The 15,370-nt window shown below is 53.4% G+C and overlaps 2 protein-coding genes across 8 annotated transcripts in view; one reads left to right on the plus strand and one right to left on the minus strand.

Annotated features, from left to right (window-relative positions):
• DTX1 (deltex E3 ubiquitin ligase 1) overlaps positions 1-5,590 on the plus strand; it is a 43,757-nt gene extending 38,167 nt beyond the window's left edge. The window contains exon 10 of the mRNA XM_021072393.2: positions 726-5,590. Within this exon, the coding sequence (XP_020928052.2) occupies positions 726-950 (225 nt within the window). The 3' untranslated portion in view covers positions 951-5,590. The remainder of the gene's footprint in view (positions 1-725) is intronic.
• Positions 496-15,370, minus strand: part of RASAL1 (RAS protein activator like 1) — a 35,095-nt gene continuing 20,220 nt past the window's right edge. For 3 of the 7 annotated variants that reach the window (XM_084995501.1, XM_084995503.1, XM_021072391.2), the window contains 9 exons: positions 13,680-13,872; positions 9,756-9,893; positions 8,921-9,065; positions 7,512-7,684; positions 6,005-6,142; positions 5,784-5,919; positions 4,930-5,050; positions 4,026-4,105; positions 3,002-3,762 (listed from right to left, as the gene is read on the minus strand). In XM_084995501.1, the coding sequence (XP_084851627.1) occupies positions 3,623-3,762; positions 4,026-4,105; positions 4,930-5,050; positions 5,784-5,919; positions 6,005-6,142; positions 7,512-7,684; positions 8,921-9,065; positions 9,756-9,893; positions 13,680-13,872 (1,264 nt within the window). In that variant the 3' untranslated portion in view covers positions 3,002-3,622. Of the gene's footprint in view, positions 3,763-4,025; positions 4,106-4,929; positions 5,051-5,783; positions 5,920-6,004; positions 6,143-7,511; positions 7,685-8,920; positions 9,066-9,755; positions 9,894-13,679; positions 13,873-15,370 lie in introns of all 7 variants that reach the window. The other 4 variants (XR_014826911.1, XR_014826909.1, XM_084995502.1 and 1 more) reach the window with 3 other exon arrangements.

A 15,370-nucleotide genomic window follows, 5' to 3' on the forward strand; every position in this document is an offset into this window, starting at 1 on the left:
CACACAGGTAGTAAATGGTAGAGCCTGGATTTGAACCCAAGCAGTCTAGGCTCTTCACCACCACACTAGAGATTGTCTGCTTTTACTTTTTGTTTTTCAAGAGAAGCCGGAAATTCTGATTTTCGTGTGAAATAGCCAGGTTTTTGGATATTGCCAAACAAAGTGGCTATTTAATACATCATGAGAGAGTTCCCGTCGTGGCTTAGCGGAAACGAATCCGACTAGGAACCATGAGGTTTCGGGTTCAATCCCTGGCCTCGCTCAGTGGGTTAAGGATCCAACGTTGCTGTGAGCAGTGGTGTAGGTCACAGACGCGGCTTGGATCCTGCGTTGCTATGGTGTAAGCCTGGCGACTGTAGCTCCAATTAGATCCCTAGCCTGGGAACTTCCATATGCAGCGGGTGCGGCCCTAAAAAGACAGAAAAAAAAAAAAAAAAAGTCATGAGGTCCAAACCAAACACAGCTGAGCCCCTTCATCCCAAAAATACAGACTGATAACATGGAAAGTGCTTTTACTGGGGGAGCTCAGAGTGGGAGTCAGTCTAGGGAAGGAACTGGCCAAGCCTGGCAGCCACAGGGAATGCTGTGGGGGGGCGGGTGGAGGTGGGAGGACCACTGTGTGCTCAGGGAGAGAGGGAGGCTGGGCTGGAGGGACTCCAGTCGTGGGCGGGGCTGCCTGTGAGTGACCCTTGCCGGCCCCGGCCCCTCCATACCCCACCTTCCAGGTGCTGAGGCTGCTCATCACCGCCTGGGAGCGGAGACTCATCTTCACCATCGGCACGTCCAACACCACAGGCGAGTCGGACACCGTGGTATGGAACGAGATCCACCACAAGACAGAGTTTGGATCCAACCTGACGGGCCATGGCTACCCGGACGCTAGCTACTTAGACAATGTGCTGGCGGAGCTCACAGCCCAGGGTGTGTCCGAGGCTGTAGCCAAGGCCTGAGGCCCTAGGCTGCCCACCTTCCCTCCTGCTTTGCCCCTGGTCCGGCACATGCCTCCCTCTGCCAGGTGTGTCCTGGCGGCCTAGGATCAGGGCTGGGGAGTGGCCTGCAGGGGGAGCCAGAAGTGTTCTGGGGATTTGGCTGGTTGCAGCTGGGATGATGGGAGGATGGTAGGCCAGCCGGCTTCGACCTGTAGCTCCCTGAGAGGGTCGCAAGGGTGTACCGGAAAACACAGCAACCTCCCTACCAAAAAGACAGAGCCCCACCCCCTCACACAAACACACATGTCCTGTTGAACACATGCACGCACACCCACGTGCCTCTACTTACCCCCCAGACTGGGGGAGAAGAGACAGAGAGCCCCCAGCGATACTCCACGTGGATTCCTATATGTGGCTATCGCATCTGTACAGGCTTGTCTGCAAGCAGGAGGACTCAGGTCAAGCACTTGGGGGCTTGTGGGGCTCTGGGGATAAAAGGGGGCAATGGGGAAGCTCAGCCTCCCCCCCATCTCTGCCACCCATTGATGGGCAACCGTGGGCCCATGGAATGGAAGCCCCCAGATTATTCACAGGTTCTGCAAAGGGGCGGGCCAGGGAGACAGACTAGGAGAATCTTCCTTTGTGCTTGTGTCTCTTCATCCTTCTGGGACCTTCACCTCCTTCTTGTCCCCTCCTATCCTGGTCCTTATGTCTGTCCCTGATAAAGGCATTGTTTTCCTTTCCTCCCCACCCTATCCTCTCCACCAAATTGTTCCCAATGTCAAGATCCAAAGGCTGGAGCTTCTGGCTTCAGGAGCGAGATGAGGAGGCCTAGCTTAGGCCAGCAGGTTTAAAGAGCAGACCAGACAAGAAAGAGTCCATTTCCCTTTCCTTGGGAGTGGGCAGTGGGGTAGCTGACAGTCTTGGCCAACCAGGGGCCTGTTGCCCAGGCAACTCACCAGCTCCGCCTCTGTTGATTGGCTGCCATGGTGGAAGTCAGCCAAGATTTAAAGGGACGCCAGTGATTGCTCTTTTGAAAATCTACCAGTCCCATTGTAGGTGGAGAAATAAATGGTCTTTCTCCTCCTCAGCTGGGTCTTTTCCTGTTAAGAAGGGGTGTGGGTGGCTCTGTTTCTGGGGACTTTCCATCCATCCCATAGGGGAGCTTACAACAAAATGATGACCCAGGACCACTGCCCCTGTCAGCCTAGGGCAGCTGGAGATGGAGGATCCCCATATTTCTCAAGACCTAGGGCAGGCAGAGGTGATGGTGGCAGAGGCAGACCCTTCCAGTCCTAGTCCCCAAGAGGGCAGAGGTGAAACTTCTATTCTCAAGTGCAGGCACAGGCAATGTACACAGCTGCTCCCTGGTACAAATAAGTAGGATTGAGGAACTCGAGCCGGGAGCTGAGAGCCTCCAGGAAAACACGGAGGAGCTAGAAGACACTGTGATCGGCCCATCGGAACATCAGAGCCCCAGCCTCTGCCCTCAGGGAGGAGGGCCGTGTTCAGTCTGGGAAGAGACAGAGACATATTACAGAACCTGCCGCCAATCTCCAATCAGCCTCTACAACATCCCAGGATGCTGGGTGGGGTGGATGGGTGGATGCTGGGGCTCCAGGCGACCCCTACTGGCCATCCTAGGATTGCACTGCATCTTCCCTGGTCCATGTCACCTCTCTGCTCAGGCTTACATTTCTGTCCTACACCTTCGTCACACAAAAGCGGAAATGAGTCTTTGGAGCCCCTTCCAATCTGCCAGTTGGGTGTTCCCAAACAAATTACCTTCTGTGATTCACTCTGCAACAAAATATCACCTCAAACCCTAATATGTAAAATCAGCCAGCCCCATGATCCTCAAATCTCACGTACATTCACATCATCTGTGGAACTTGTTTAAAACCTCAATTCCTGCCCCCACACTGCCTCAGATTCTGATTCAGGAGATCTGGATGGGTCCCAGGAATCTGAATTTTTAGCAGACAACCTGTGGGTGGGCTTAGACCACAGTCTGAGAAACCCTTCCCTGGCTCCCGAACTATCTCCATGGAACCCACTTTGAAAACCACACATTTATACTCACTCCCTCTTCATTTTATACAGGGTAAACTGAGGCTCAAAGAGAGGGAAAGAGGCTGGCCCAAGGTCTCCAGGCTCCAAGGGTCTAAGTCAGGTACATCAGGCTCTCAGCTTCAGTTATTCCTGAGGCACCTGATTCTGGAAGCTTGTGGTTAGGACTCGGCCAAGGACAGGGTTCAGGAGGATCAGTGAGTTTACAGGGATTGGCAGACATGAAAACAGGAAGGGCCGAGCACCTTTAGTGCCTGTCAGGGGGCAACAAGACCACATGGATGTGAGGAATTCAGGTACAGCTGTATCCAGCAGTGCAGGGCCAGGATGGCCTTATTGGTGTGGATAGAAGCCAGTCCGGCGAAGCAGAGACCTCAGGCTGAGCCAAGTGAGTCAGGTTCCTCATTCCATCCACTCCAATTTGCCTCAACCCAGAGGGTGAGATTCATTCAGTGCAAGGCTGGTCCCCTGCCAAAGGGCTTCCATACCCTGGGGTCTGGGCTTAGGACACATAAGACTAAGATATCTCCAGGAGACTGCAAGCCACAGCATCAATGAGGTACAGGACAACCATGAGGACACTGGCTCCTTCCTCCTCCTTCCAGGCTGGCTCTGGCACCTCCTCAGGGCCTGAAGGAGCCTGGGGCCACCTTCCCCTGCTCCTGCTGCTGGAATTCCTCGTGGGCTTGATCCAGGTCTGCAAGCACCTTCAGCAGGCGGGCAGCTGCCTCTCTCTGCTGAGCTGGGGCATCGGGACAGGCCCCTGGGAGAAAGAAAAGGGGACTACCAGGGGGCTCAGCCAGGCCAGGGCAGGCTGCTGTAATTCGGATCCTATGGTTTTCTCAGGCTCCAGATATGCCTGGTGCCCTAAGAATCCTAAAATGTACCAGAGCCACACACACAACCCTCTGGCCTGCTGGTGGACTGGAAACAGGAGAGTGGGGGGGGGGGGATGGGGATGGGGTTCTTGGCCAGGTGTGTGAGGTATCAGAGAGGGCAAAGAAAAGGGACCTCCTTATCCCCTACCTTCCATGGCACTGCAGGAGCCTTTCTCTGTGTCTGCCTCTGGAGCTGGATCCACGTTGGAATCCTCCAGGAATGTCATCCTGGAAGTTAAGAGGGAAAAACCCAGACTGTACCCTGAGTGCCAATGTTGCTCTCTAACCCAGAGAATCTGCTGGTTGCAGGAGACATTACAGGTTTCCACTAAATCACTACTATTATCATCATCACAGCAAACACTTACAGAGGCAGATGCTATTCTAAGCCCTTTACGTATATGAACACATTTAATTAGCACAAAACACTTAGGTGGTACTTACTGTTGATTCCATTATACACGCGATCACTGAGACACAGAGAGGTAAAGTAACTTGCCTAAGGTTACACAGCATAACAATAACTGTTACCCTTTACTGAGAGCTAACTATGGGGCCAGGCACCTACAAAGTTCTTTATCTGTAATAGTTCATTTGGTCCTCAGGACAACCCCATGAGGTAGATACTATTGTTAACCTTATTCCCCAGATGAGGAAACTGAGGTACAAAGAAGGTAAGCAACTCGCCCATGATCACACAGCCAGTGAGCAGCCAATCCAGGATTTGAAGCTAGGGAGGCCAGCTTCAGAACCCACATTATGAACTGGAACAAATCTCCATCACTTAGTTCCAGTGATCCTGGGGCCAGCCAGGAAGGGGGAAGGACACATCCAAGGTCTGTGCCTGTGTCCCTGGAGTCCTGGGTATCAAAAGATCCCAAGATCCAGTTCTTCATTAACATCCACCCGAGGATGCTTCCCAGTCTTCCCCTGGAGCCTGGGCCCCCAGGAAGCTCATCAGACGCCACAGAAAGAACACATGAGCGTGGGGAGGGCACAGGGGGAGGCTGCCCCAGCTGTCACAGTGAAGTGGGCTGGGGGCAGGGACCCACCTGAGCCGGTCCCGCCCTAGGAGCAGCTGCCGATATACCATCTGGGTTTCAGCATCGGGATCTAGGGGGTCACTCCAGTCCCCCAGGGTGACCGCTGAGTGTGTGCGACTGCAGCCAGCAGCTGAGGGGACATGGCATCATCAGTAACTTCCCATTCCCCGTCCAGAAGCCCCATTACCAGGCAGTGGCCAAGCCCCGCCCCTCCTGCCTCTGAAATCACTCTTCAAACCTGGTACTTCCTTCAAGCCCCGCTGCCTCCACCTGCGTCCAACAGAGCAGCAGCATCACTTCCCCATACCCTTCCCGCATTCTGGGCTCCAACCGCACAGGGCTTTTTCCACCCTTCAGCACGTGTGTTCTGTCTGAAACACTCTTCCTTCCTCCATCCCTTTCTCCAACCTGACTACTTAACTCTTAGTCTTCTCAGGTCACACGTAAGCAGCACCTCGTCCAGGAAACCCCCCTTGCTCTCCTACCCTGGGGCTGGGTCAGAGGCCTTCTCTGGAGACTCAAAAACCTCATCTTGGCACCTGTAACACTGTATTACACTTGTCTGCTTATGGGCTTGTCTTCCTTGAGAGCAAGCCTGATGTGTGTCCCACTAGACACCTGGCATTTGGTGGGTGCTTGAAAGATATCTGCGTGCCAAGTAATGTTCTAATTGCTTTGCATATATCAACTCATTTAAACCTCACAGCAAGGCAGACACTATTATCAACACCATTTCGCACTCTAAGAGACTGAGGCGAAGAGGAGTAACTTGGGAGAGGTTGCCGAGCCAGCCCTGGCGGGGGTGGGAACCCTCTGATTGACAGGTGTAGAGGGTGGAGCCTCAGTCTGCCCTACCCCCTCACCTGAGCGCTCTGCCTGGAGGCAGCAGGTCCAGTGCGCGCTGCGGAAGGCACCGGGGTGGCAAGCGGCCAGCTTGTCTGGGTTGGGGGCGCTGGCCTTGCGCAGGGCCGACAGCCATTGGTTGAGGTCGTTCACATTCTGGAGGGAGTTGAGGAGGGCGGTCAGAGGTGGGATAGGACCTAAGGGATCCCTCTGCTCCTCCCCTATTCTCGCGGGGCCTCACCTTGCACTGGAGGTAGGTGGTGTGCAGCGCCCCCGCGCCGTCCTGCGTCACCACCTGCATCACGTGCGGCAACTGGAAGGCGCCCTCGTCCACGCGCTCCACCGCGCGGATGTGCGACACAGGGATAGAGGAGCACATCTGTGAGAGAGGACCCTCGATGCAGGGCGGCTGGAGGCTGGAGCCGGGGACAGCTTTCCTGTGGGAGTGTCCTCCCCCACCCCGACCCCTGCCCACCCGCGTGGGGATGGTCAACGCTGTGCATCTGTGCTATGCACGTGTCCACTTAGGCTCCTGCCCCATCACTAAGTGACAACTTCTCTGAGCATCAGTTTCCATCATCATCATCATTATCCTCATCCTCATCATAGCAACCCCTCATAGGGTATTTGGAATGTGATTCTAAGCACTATACAGTTATCAGTTTATTTCATCATTACAACAAGTTTCTGAGGCTGGGTCTATTATTCCTCCCAATTTACAGATGAGGAAACTGAGGCACAAGAGGCTAAAGGACTCTCCCAAGGTCACTTAGCTGGTGGAGCCAGAATTGGAACTCAGGGAGTTCTACACTTTAGAATCTATACTCTGCTGATAAAATTGAAAGAATAAGCGTGGGCACCCTCTCCAATGTTAGCTATTATGATTTGTGGATGTGCAGACACAGAAATGAGTAGATCCTTGTGTGTGTCTCAGTTTGTGTTGGACCCCAATGGCAGCCCCAAGAGAGCAGGGATTTTATGTCTTGTTTACTGCTGTGTCTCCAGTGCCCAGAACACTGCATGGTACCTAGTAGATGTGCGGTAAATGCTTGATGGATGAATGAATGACTGAACATTTGCCTGGATATGTGCACCTATACAGCCAGGCATGTACCTCTTTTTTCGTTTGTTTGTTTTTTCTTTTTCTTTTTAGGGCTGCATCTGTGGCATATGGAAGTTCCCAGGCCAGGGGTCGAATCAGAGCCACAGCCACCAGCCTACGTCACAGCCACAGCAACAGCAACACAGGATCCGAGCTGCATCTGCAACTTACGCTGCACCTTATGTCAACGCCAAATCCTTAACTCACTGAGCAAGGCCAGGGATCAAACCCGCATCCTCATGGACACTATGTCTGGTTGTTAACCCACTGAGCCACAATGGGAACTCGCAGTCATGAACCTCTGGGTAAGCAGATCCAATTTTACATGAGTCTCTACAGTATATGGGCAGAGATCCAGGTGGGCACACCTAAGGGGGTTAAGCATTGTCCCTGCCCTATGTGCATCCACATCTGGGCCACCACAGGTGTACGTTCTGAAGGGCATTTGATGGCCTGTGTAGGTATTTGCCTGTCCCTGTCCTGTGCCCACACTGCCCCAAAGGTATGAGCAGAGTCGGCCTTAGAGGTGGGACTTGTTAAGCTGCCACGAGGCCTTGGGCAAGTCCTTACCCACCCCCCAGACCTCAGTATCCCCCTGGGTACAGAGAGTCAGCTCTTTTGAGGAGGTTACCCCTGGGAGCCGCACCTGCCACTCAGGACTCTTGGAGTAGGACAGCATCTCCCCGCTGAGTCGGAAGTAGCGTTTCTTGAAGGCAAAGCGCGTGGCCAGGCTGGTGGGCTCGTCCTTGCGCTTCAGCAGGTAGCCTTCTCGAACGGTCACTGAGGGTGGGACCAAGGCCCTGGCTGGGCCCCCAGCCTCTGGGAAATGGAGAAGGGGTGCTGTGAACCCTTCCCACCCAGGCTCAACCTGCCAAGGGCCTCAGGGTAGAGCATGGTTCTCAGCTCCTCTAGAGGCAGGGGATGGACGAAATGATTTTGGACCTTGCTCCCTCCATAGGGAATGGTATTCCTGAGGCCTGGGGTGAGGGGTGGGGGCGGCAGGGAGTAGGGGGCCCAAAGTTGGCCTTGGCGATCGCTTTCCAACTTGAGGGAGCTGCAGGCAGCCAGCAGAGGCAGCCACCTCTGACGGAGTCAGTCCAGGGAATGTCCTGGATCTTCCAACCCTTACGGGAGTCCAGATACAGCCCCCTCCCCCAGCACCACAGAGACGCCACTAGGCCACAACCAGGGCTCCACATTCAACAGGTTGCTCCTTTGTGACTCAGACCCAACTCTCTCTTGACCTGAGCCGCACGGTGTGATGCAGACTCCCCCTACCACCACCCCCGCCCCCGCATCCTCTGCTCCAAATTACCCTGTGGTTCCAATTCACTCTGAGTAGAAGCCAAAATCCTTCCAGCAACCCCACATGATCTGCCCCTCTCACCGCTCCTTCACTGCCTGTCATTCATTCTTCCTCAGTGGCCCCCTCACTGTCACTCTTTGTCTCCATTGCAGGGCCTTTGCACATGCTGTTCCTAGCCTGGAACACATCCCCAGGATCCTCACGGCTTTCTCTCTGCCCCCTTTTAGGTCTTTAATGTCACCCTAGGGAGGCCATTCCTGGCCACCCTCTCTAAAAGTCTGACCTGTCGCCTTCAGCCCAATGTTCCCTTCCCTCCTTTATTTTTTCTCTTTAGCATGTATCACTCCCTAACACACCATATGATTTGCTAATTCGTCTTGTTTATAGCCTGTTGTCTCCACTAGAATAAAACTTCCATGACAGCAGGAGTTTCTTCTATCTCGTTCACTCCTGTTTCGCCAGCCCCTGGATTAGCATCTATTACATAATAGGCACTTCATAGGTCTTTGTCGATTGCGGGAATGCCATTTCACAATCCCCGCTGACAACTCCACATGGGCTGGAATAATCTGAGTCTGTTCATCTCTGGGATCCAGCACAGTATGTGACAGGAAATGTTAGTTGACTGACTAGCTGACTTACAGGGCAACAGTCTCAGTGCAAGGGATGGGGGAGGGGTGGTAAGAAAGGCAGGTGCTGAAGGTCCAGTGGAGGGACAAGCCAGCCATGGCAGGGCCCCAGGAACTCACCCTCCTTCCCATCCACGTTCACCAGCTGGTCCAGGAAGTCTCTCACACGTGCAATACTCTGCAGCAGGAAGGGATGAAGGGGGGCTATCCAGAGCTCCTTGCCCTGGCCCAGCTGCTGGCCCAGGTTTCCGATGCTCTGCACGGCCTGGAGCAAAGGAGCAGGGGATGTCAGGGCCAGGGTCACTGCAGGGGGGAAGGCCCTCTGCAGACCCCAAATAGAGCCCCGGTGTACTGGCTCCAAAATCAGTGCTCGACGAAAGGCGAGAACTCATAGCCGCACCTGCTTTGGACAATATCTATCCCTCTCTGTGCACAGATCCCCAGTGCTTTTTTTTTTTTGGCCACGCCCACAGCATGCAGAAGTTCCCAGGCCAGGGACTGAACCCAAGCCACAGCAGCAGCCCAAGCCACATTAGTGGCACTGCCAGGTCCTCAACCTGCCGAGCCATCAGGGAACTCCCCCAGTGCTTTTATTCTGTCCTCTCCTGAACCCAGATCATCCCACCCAGGACTGCTTGATCCCATCATGCATACTCAAGCCCATTAGAATCTCAGCATATGGCCCCTTTGCAAAGGATTGTCTGATTTATATATACTAAGGTATAAATGACTACCAGCCTGCTTTCCACCTCTCCCTGGAAGAGGAAGGTTTTTGTTCCAAAGAGGAAGTTAGTGAAATGAATGCCTTCACGTTCAGAATGGAAAGCTAATGGTGACATTTCAAAAGATTTCTCTGGGTCTCATTTGGGTTTTCCATGGGTCTGGCCTCCCAGCTCTTCCCCCCATGCTTCTCTCTGGCTAAGGGCACCCAGGAATGGGGGCCCACTGCCGGCACCTTGGCAAGGAGCAGCAGTGAGCGGCTGGTCTGGGGATCTGCGTGCTGGTCCCGGAGGTCAAACAGCTTCGGGGTGAGGATGGCAGGTGCGAAGAATCGCAGGAAGAGAAAGCCACTTATGGCCAGGTACTTCACATCCTGCCGAGAGGAGCAGCAGGTAAGAGGGGTCCTCAAAATCCACTTCCCAGCTGGGGAAAGTGAGGCAGCAAGGACTAGTTTGGTGGCAGAGGGGAAGTAGAATGGGAGACAGATCAGGAGGCCAACCTGGTCTGCCAAGGAGGCTCTTCCTCTCTCGGCCTCAGTTTTCCCACCTGAAAATTGGAGCAATAACACCCATGCTGCTCAGTGAGACCTAGCCAAACATCCTCAGAGTCTGCTTTGGGCCAAGCACTGTGCTAAGGGCACAGCCCTATAAAGAAGGCATCATCATTATTCCCATTTTACAGTTGAGGAAGCAGAAGCTCAAAGATGTCAAGTGACTTGCCCAAAGTCACAAAGCTGAGGAGTAGAGGGAGCAGGATTCAAACCCAGATCTGTGATTTCGGATAATTGATAGCAACAAGCCAAATACTTCTCCATACATTTGCTTAGTTAATACTCACCCCAGGAGGTGCTATATCTCTGTTTTACAGAGGAAGCAACTGAGACCCAGAGAGGGAAGGTCACTTGCCCAAGGTCACACAGCTCTAAGTGGTAGTTGGGATTTGAACCCAGGCAGGATTTGAATTCTGCTCTTCTCCACGCTCTCCTGCACTCCACACTAGCTACTGAATATCAGAAACTAAGCCTCAGCTATCACATTTACTCCTCGAACGTGAGGATATACGATTATCCCCATCTTCTGGATGAAGAAACTGAGGCTCGGTAATGAACCCAGTTCAGCTGGGCCCCAGCCTCAGCCTCTGCCCTCTACAAACTGTAAAGTAGGGTGCCTGTCCCTAGGAGTCCCAGGCCTGGCCCACCTTCAAGTAAGGCTGGTTCCCCCTGGCTCCAGCAGAGGGGACTCAGGGAGAGGGTGTGTCTCTATCTCGGGTGCTGGCTCCCCCCAAATGGCTCCTCACCTACCCCTTACACTCACCAGCTGTATTTAGCCCGAGATGTGCTGCAGTGTTTATTTAGGGGCTGTATTCACACATAAGACAATACCCTCTCTGGGTTCATGCCAACTTCCTGGGGCACTGCTGCCTTGACAGTGAAGCCTGCTGGAACCCAGGTTCCTGGAGCTGCCCAGAGGTGGGGGCAGAGGTTCCACTTATCTGGAACCTGGAACTGCCCCCCAGATTGCCACCCCCTGGCCGCCAAGTTTCAGGGTAATTTTAGCCGTTGACATCAGCTCATTAACTTCCTCCTTTCTTTCTTCTTCTTCTTTTTGTCTTTTTAGGGCCGCACCTGCGGCATGTGGAGGTTCCCAAGCTAGGGGTCAAATCGGAGCTGCAGCTGCCAGGCTACACCACAGCCACAGCAACACTGGATCCAAGCCGCCTCTGTGATCTCTGCCTCGGCTTGCAGCAACACTGGATCCTATAATCCACTGAGCAAGGCCAGGAATCAAACCCACATCCTCATGGATACTAGATGGATTCTTAACCCAATGAGCCACAACGGGAACTCCAACTTCCTCCTTTCTTGAGAAGGAGGAACAGGTGTCAGAGTGGCAGAGAAAGGGGCTCCCTTGGGCTCCCCTGACCCCATCCACCCTCATGGGCCCCAGGAAGTCTCTTCTCCCTGCCTGTGGCCTCTGCCCACTGTGGGGGCCAAGAACCGGGGGACACTTGCATGTCACTGATTTTGGCTCCTCCCACAAGAGCCAGGCTGCCTGGGGAGCTGGCCTCCTCTTCCCTCCCCTCCTCCCTGCCACGTGGCTGTGTCCCACTTAGCACCTCCTTCCACAGCCCAGGCAAGAGCCAGGCAGAGCGGGGCGGCAGTCAGCCATGTCCCAGTTTGGAGGCCTGGCGCTCACTCCTCAGCAAGGGTGAGGGGAGAAGAGACAGATTGCCACTGGGAGTCGGGAGGCCTAGCCTCAAGCCCATAACTCTTGGCCGAGGGGCCTCACCTCTCTGGGCCTTGGCTTTCCCCGTCTATCAACAGGAAGTGGGAAGAGGTGGGGCATAATTAAGACCTCCTAACCCAAGCTCTAGGGGTTGGGCCGTTACATCTCCAACCTTCAGCAGGTTATAGATCTTTCTGCAACGTGAACCCCCAGTCTGCACTTCTATTATGTCACCACTATATGAGAGCTAGCCTCACGTGATGTCTTTGTAAGCAAGGACAAGGATAGCCACGTCAGAAGGCATGCTGAGCATTAAACCAGGAGGTCTCAAACTGGTAACCCATGGACCAGTCCAGCTGCAAACAGACAATGATTGGCTCAAAGTATTGCCTTGTTGTTGTTAGGTGAATTAGTGCCATTTTTTTTTTTTTTTTTTTTTTTTTTTTTTGGTCTTTTAGGGCTGCACCCGCAGCATATGAAAGTTCCCAGGCTAAGGGTTGAATCAGAGCTGCAGCTGCCAGCCCTAGCCCCAGCCCCAGCCCCAGCAATGCCAGATCCAAGTCACATCTGCGACCTACACCACAGCTTGCAGCAATGCAGATCCTTAACCCAGTGAGTGAGGCCAGGGATCGAATCCACGTGCTCATAGATACTAGTCTAGTTCATTACCGCTGAGCCATGACGGGAGCTCCAGAATCGAAATTTTAAAAATGAGACATCTCGGAGTTCCCGTCATGGAGCAGTGGAAACGAATCTGACTAGGAACCATGAGGTTGCGGGTTCGATCCCTGGCCTCACTCAGTGGATCAAGGATCCGGCGTTGCCATGAGCTGTGGTGTAGGTCGCAGACACAGCTCAGATCTGGCATGGCTGTGGCTGTGGCAAAGGCCGGCAGCTGTAGCTCCGATTAGCCCCCTAGCCTGGGAACTTCCACATGCCGTGGGTGCGGCCCTAAAAAAGCAAAAATTAAAATTAAAATAAAAATGAGATATCTCACATAAAATCTGACTGCTGGCTCAACAACAACAAAAATCTCTAAAGCTCTGGCAATATTGGGTTCCCATTCCTACATGGCAATAATTGACGGTCTGGAGATGCCCTTTTAAGACAAGCTGTGGAAGCTCCACTTGGCCACAGTCCCTACCACTCCCTACTGCCCCACACCTTGACCACTTTGTTCAATTACCTCACCTGCCTGAACCCTACAGCACCTGGATTTTCAACTTTTGTATCCATGTTGGAAAAGCACATGAGAGATTAATTTTTAGACTCTAAGTGTCTTCCACTGAATGCTATGCATCTCTCTCTCCCTCTCTGTCTCTAAGAGCTGGAATTTAAGAGGTGCTTACTTTGTGCAAGACCTTATTATTTGGTGGTTATGAGAACATATTCAGCAGTCGGCCTGGTTGGGTGCCTACCCCCTCACCACTCACTTCTAGCTCTGCAACTTCAGCTTTCTGGGCCTCAGTTTCCTCCTCTATAAAATGGAATAATATACTGGCACCCACCTCGCAGGGTGGATATGAAGACTAGATGAGGTAATAAATATGTAAAACAAGGTCTGACCCCTAGAAAGGGCTATATATAGTGTTAGTTGCTAATTTTTTTTATGGCTACACCCATGGCATATGGAAGTTCCAGGGCCAGGGATCGAATCTGAGCCAGGGCTGCAACCTACACCACGGCTACAGCAAACTGCATCCTTAACCCACTGTGCTATAGCGGGAACTCCAAGCTGTTGTTATTATTATCACCCTGGGTCCCAGTTCCTGCCAGAATGCTGTCCCCACTTCTGTCAAGACACACACTACTTCAGCGTGGGCAGCCCAGGTTCTGTCCCACCTCCGCCCTGCCTGTCCATATGACTCTGGACAAGCTACTGCCCTGCCCCAACCTCAGTGTCCCCATCTGCCCAATGGGAGCGCCTGGCCCACCTCGTGCTCCGCCTGGGGAAAACGCTCCTCCACACGCTGGTGCAGCTGCTTGAAGGCGAGGCGCATGGCGGGCGGGCAGCGCCCCACGGAGCCCACAATAGCATCCACGATGGGCCCCAGGTAGCCCGTCAGCAGCCCCAGGCTGGCCTCCCGCACGTGCTCCTCGGAAGGTGCACCCTTGAAGGAGATTCTCCTGGGGGCAAGCAGAGGGCTCTGCCTCAGAGCTGGGCACCTGCTTGCTCAAAACCCCCGATCAGCCCCCACTGAACACCCATCTTCCCATCCCATCTCCTTGGCCTCCCCTCCTACCACTCCCTCACAGCCACTTAAATACTCGAAGCATTTCCATCTTGGATCTTTTGTACCTGCTGTTCCCTTTGCTGGGAGTCACCCCCTTAAAGAGGCCATCCTCCCCCATTGCTCAGCATCATGGACCCTGGTTCAGTGCATTTTCAGCCTGGACCTGCCAGACATTCCTACCCCAGGGCCTTTGCACTTGCCATCCCCCCACCGCCTGGAACACTCTGCCAGCAGATCTGTGCACAACTCCCTCAACTCCTCCAAGTCTTTGCTTCCATGTCCCCTGTGAGGCTGTCCCTGCCTGTAACCACCCTCTGGAATATTACAAGCCCCCTCCCCTGCTCCTGGCACTTCCCATGTCCCTCCCTCACTTTATCTCCCTCCATTCCACTGATTGCCTACAATAAGCCTTTTTCTTCAGCTTATTATCTGTCTCCTCCTAGAAGAGGGATTTGTGTCTATTTGTCCCCTGCTATGAACTCAGTGTTCATTCAGCCCCGTGGCTGGCACATAGTAGGTGCTTAACAATTGCTTCATTGAGTGGATGATGGAATAGCACTTTTCAATCTGCAATAATCCTGTTCCCTTCCTTCCTGTCCCCATACAGGAATTACTGCAAATTCTATGGAAGCCAGGCTGGGGTTCATGGCCCCACTGTGCCTTGGACCCAACAAGCTAAACCCTGAACTAATTGTCTCTGGCATTAAATCATTTAATCCTGATGGCAACCCAATGTTAAATTGAGTAGCCTGATTGTTCCCATTTAACAGAGGAGGAAACTGAGGCTCAGAGAGGTCTCCTTGCAAAAAGGTGGAAGAACAGAGATTAGAACTCAGGACTACCAATTCCAGAGCCTGCCTGCAACCTTGCTCTGCCCACATCCCTGGAAGCCCCTGCTCCCTGTGGGTACCCACTTGGCAGGGGTGCTGGGAAAAACCCAGCCCTTAGGGTTTCACAGATGAACTCTGCCCTTCTGCTCAGGGCCTGGGTTCAAATCCCCACTTTGCAACTTCCCAGCTGTGCAATCTCGGGCAGGTGACCTCCCCTCTCTGGGGCTCAGTTTCATCGTTGTTTTTCGTTTTGTTTTGTTTGTTTTTTTATCTTTTTAGGGCTGCACCAGCAGCATATGAAAGTTCCCAGGCTAGGGGTCAAATCAGAGCTACAGCTGCCGGCCTTCACCACAGCCACAGTAATGCCAGATCCAAGCTGCATCTGTGATCTACACCACAGCTCCAAGCAATGCTCCATCCTTAACCCACTGAATGAGGCCAGGGATCAAATCCAAATCCTTATGGATAGTCGGGTTCATTACCACTGAGCCACGATGGGAGCTCCAGTTTTCTCATTTTTAAAAAGGATCTTGATGCCTGCCTGGAACACTGGTGGTTGGA

The sequence above is a fragment of the Sus scrofa genome, chromosome 14, assembly GCF_054392235.1.
Source record: "Sus scrofa isolate SSC_HxYL_T2T_F1_AM1 chromosome 14, Sscrofa_HxYL_maternal_Yorkshire_Landrace_v2.0, whole genome shotgun sequence".
NCBI classification, from domain to species: domain Eukaryota; kingdom Metazoa; phylum Chordata; class Mammalia; order Artiodactyla; family Suidae; genus Sus; species Sus scrofa.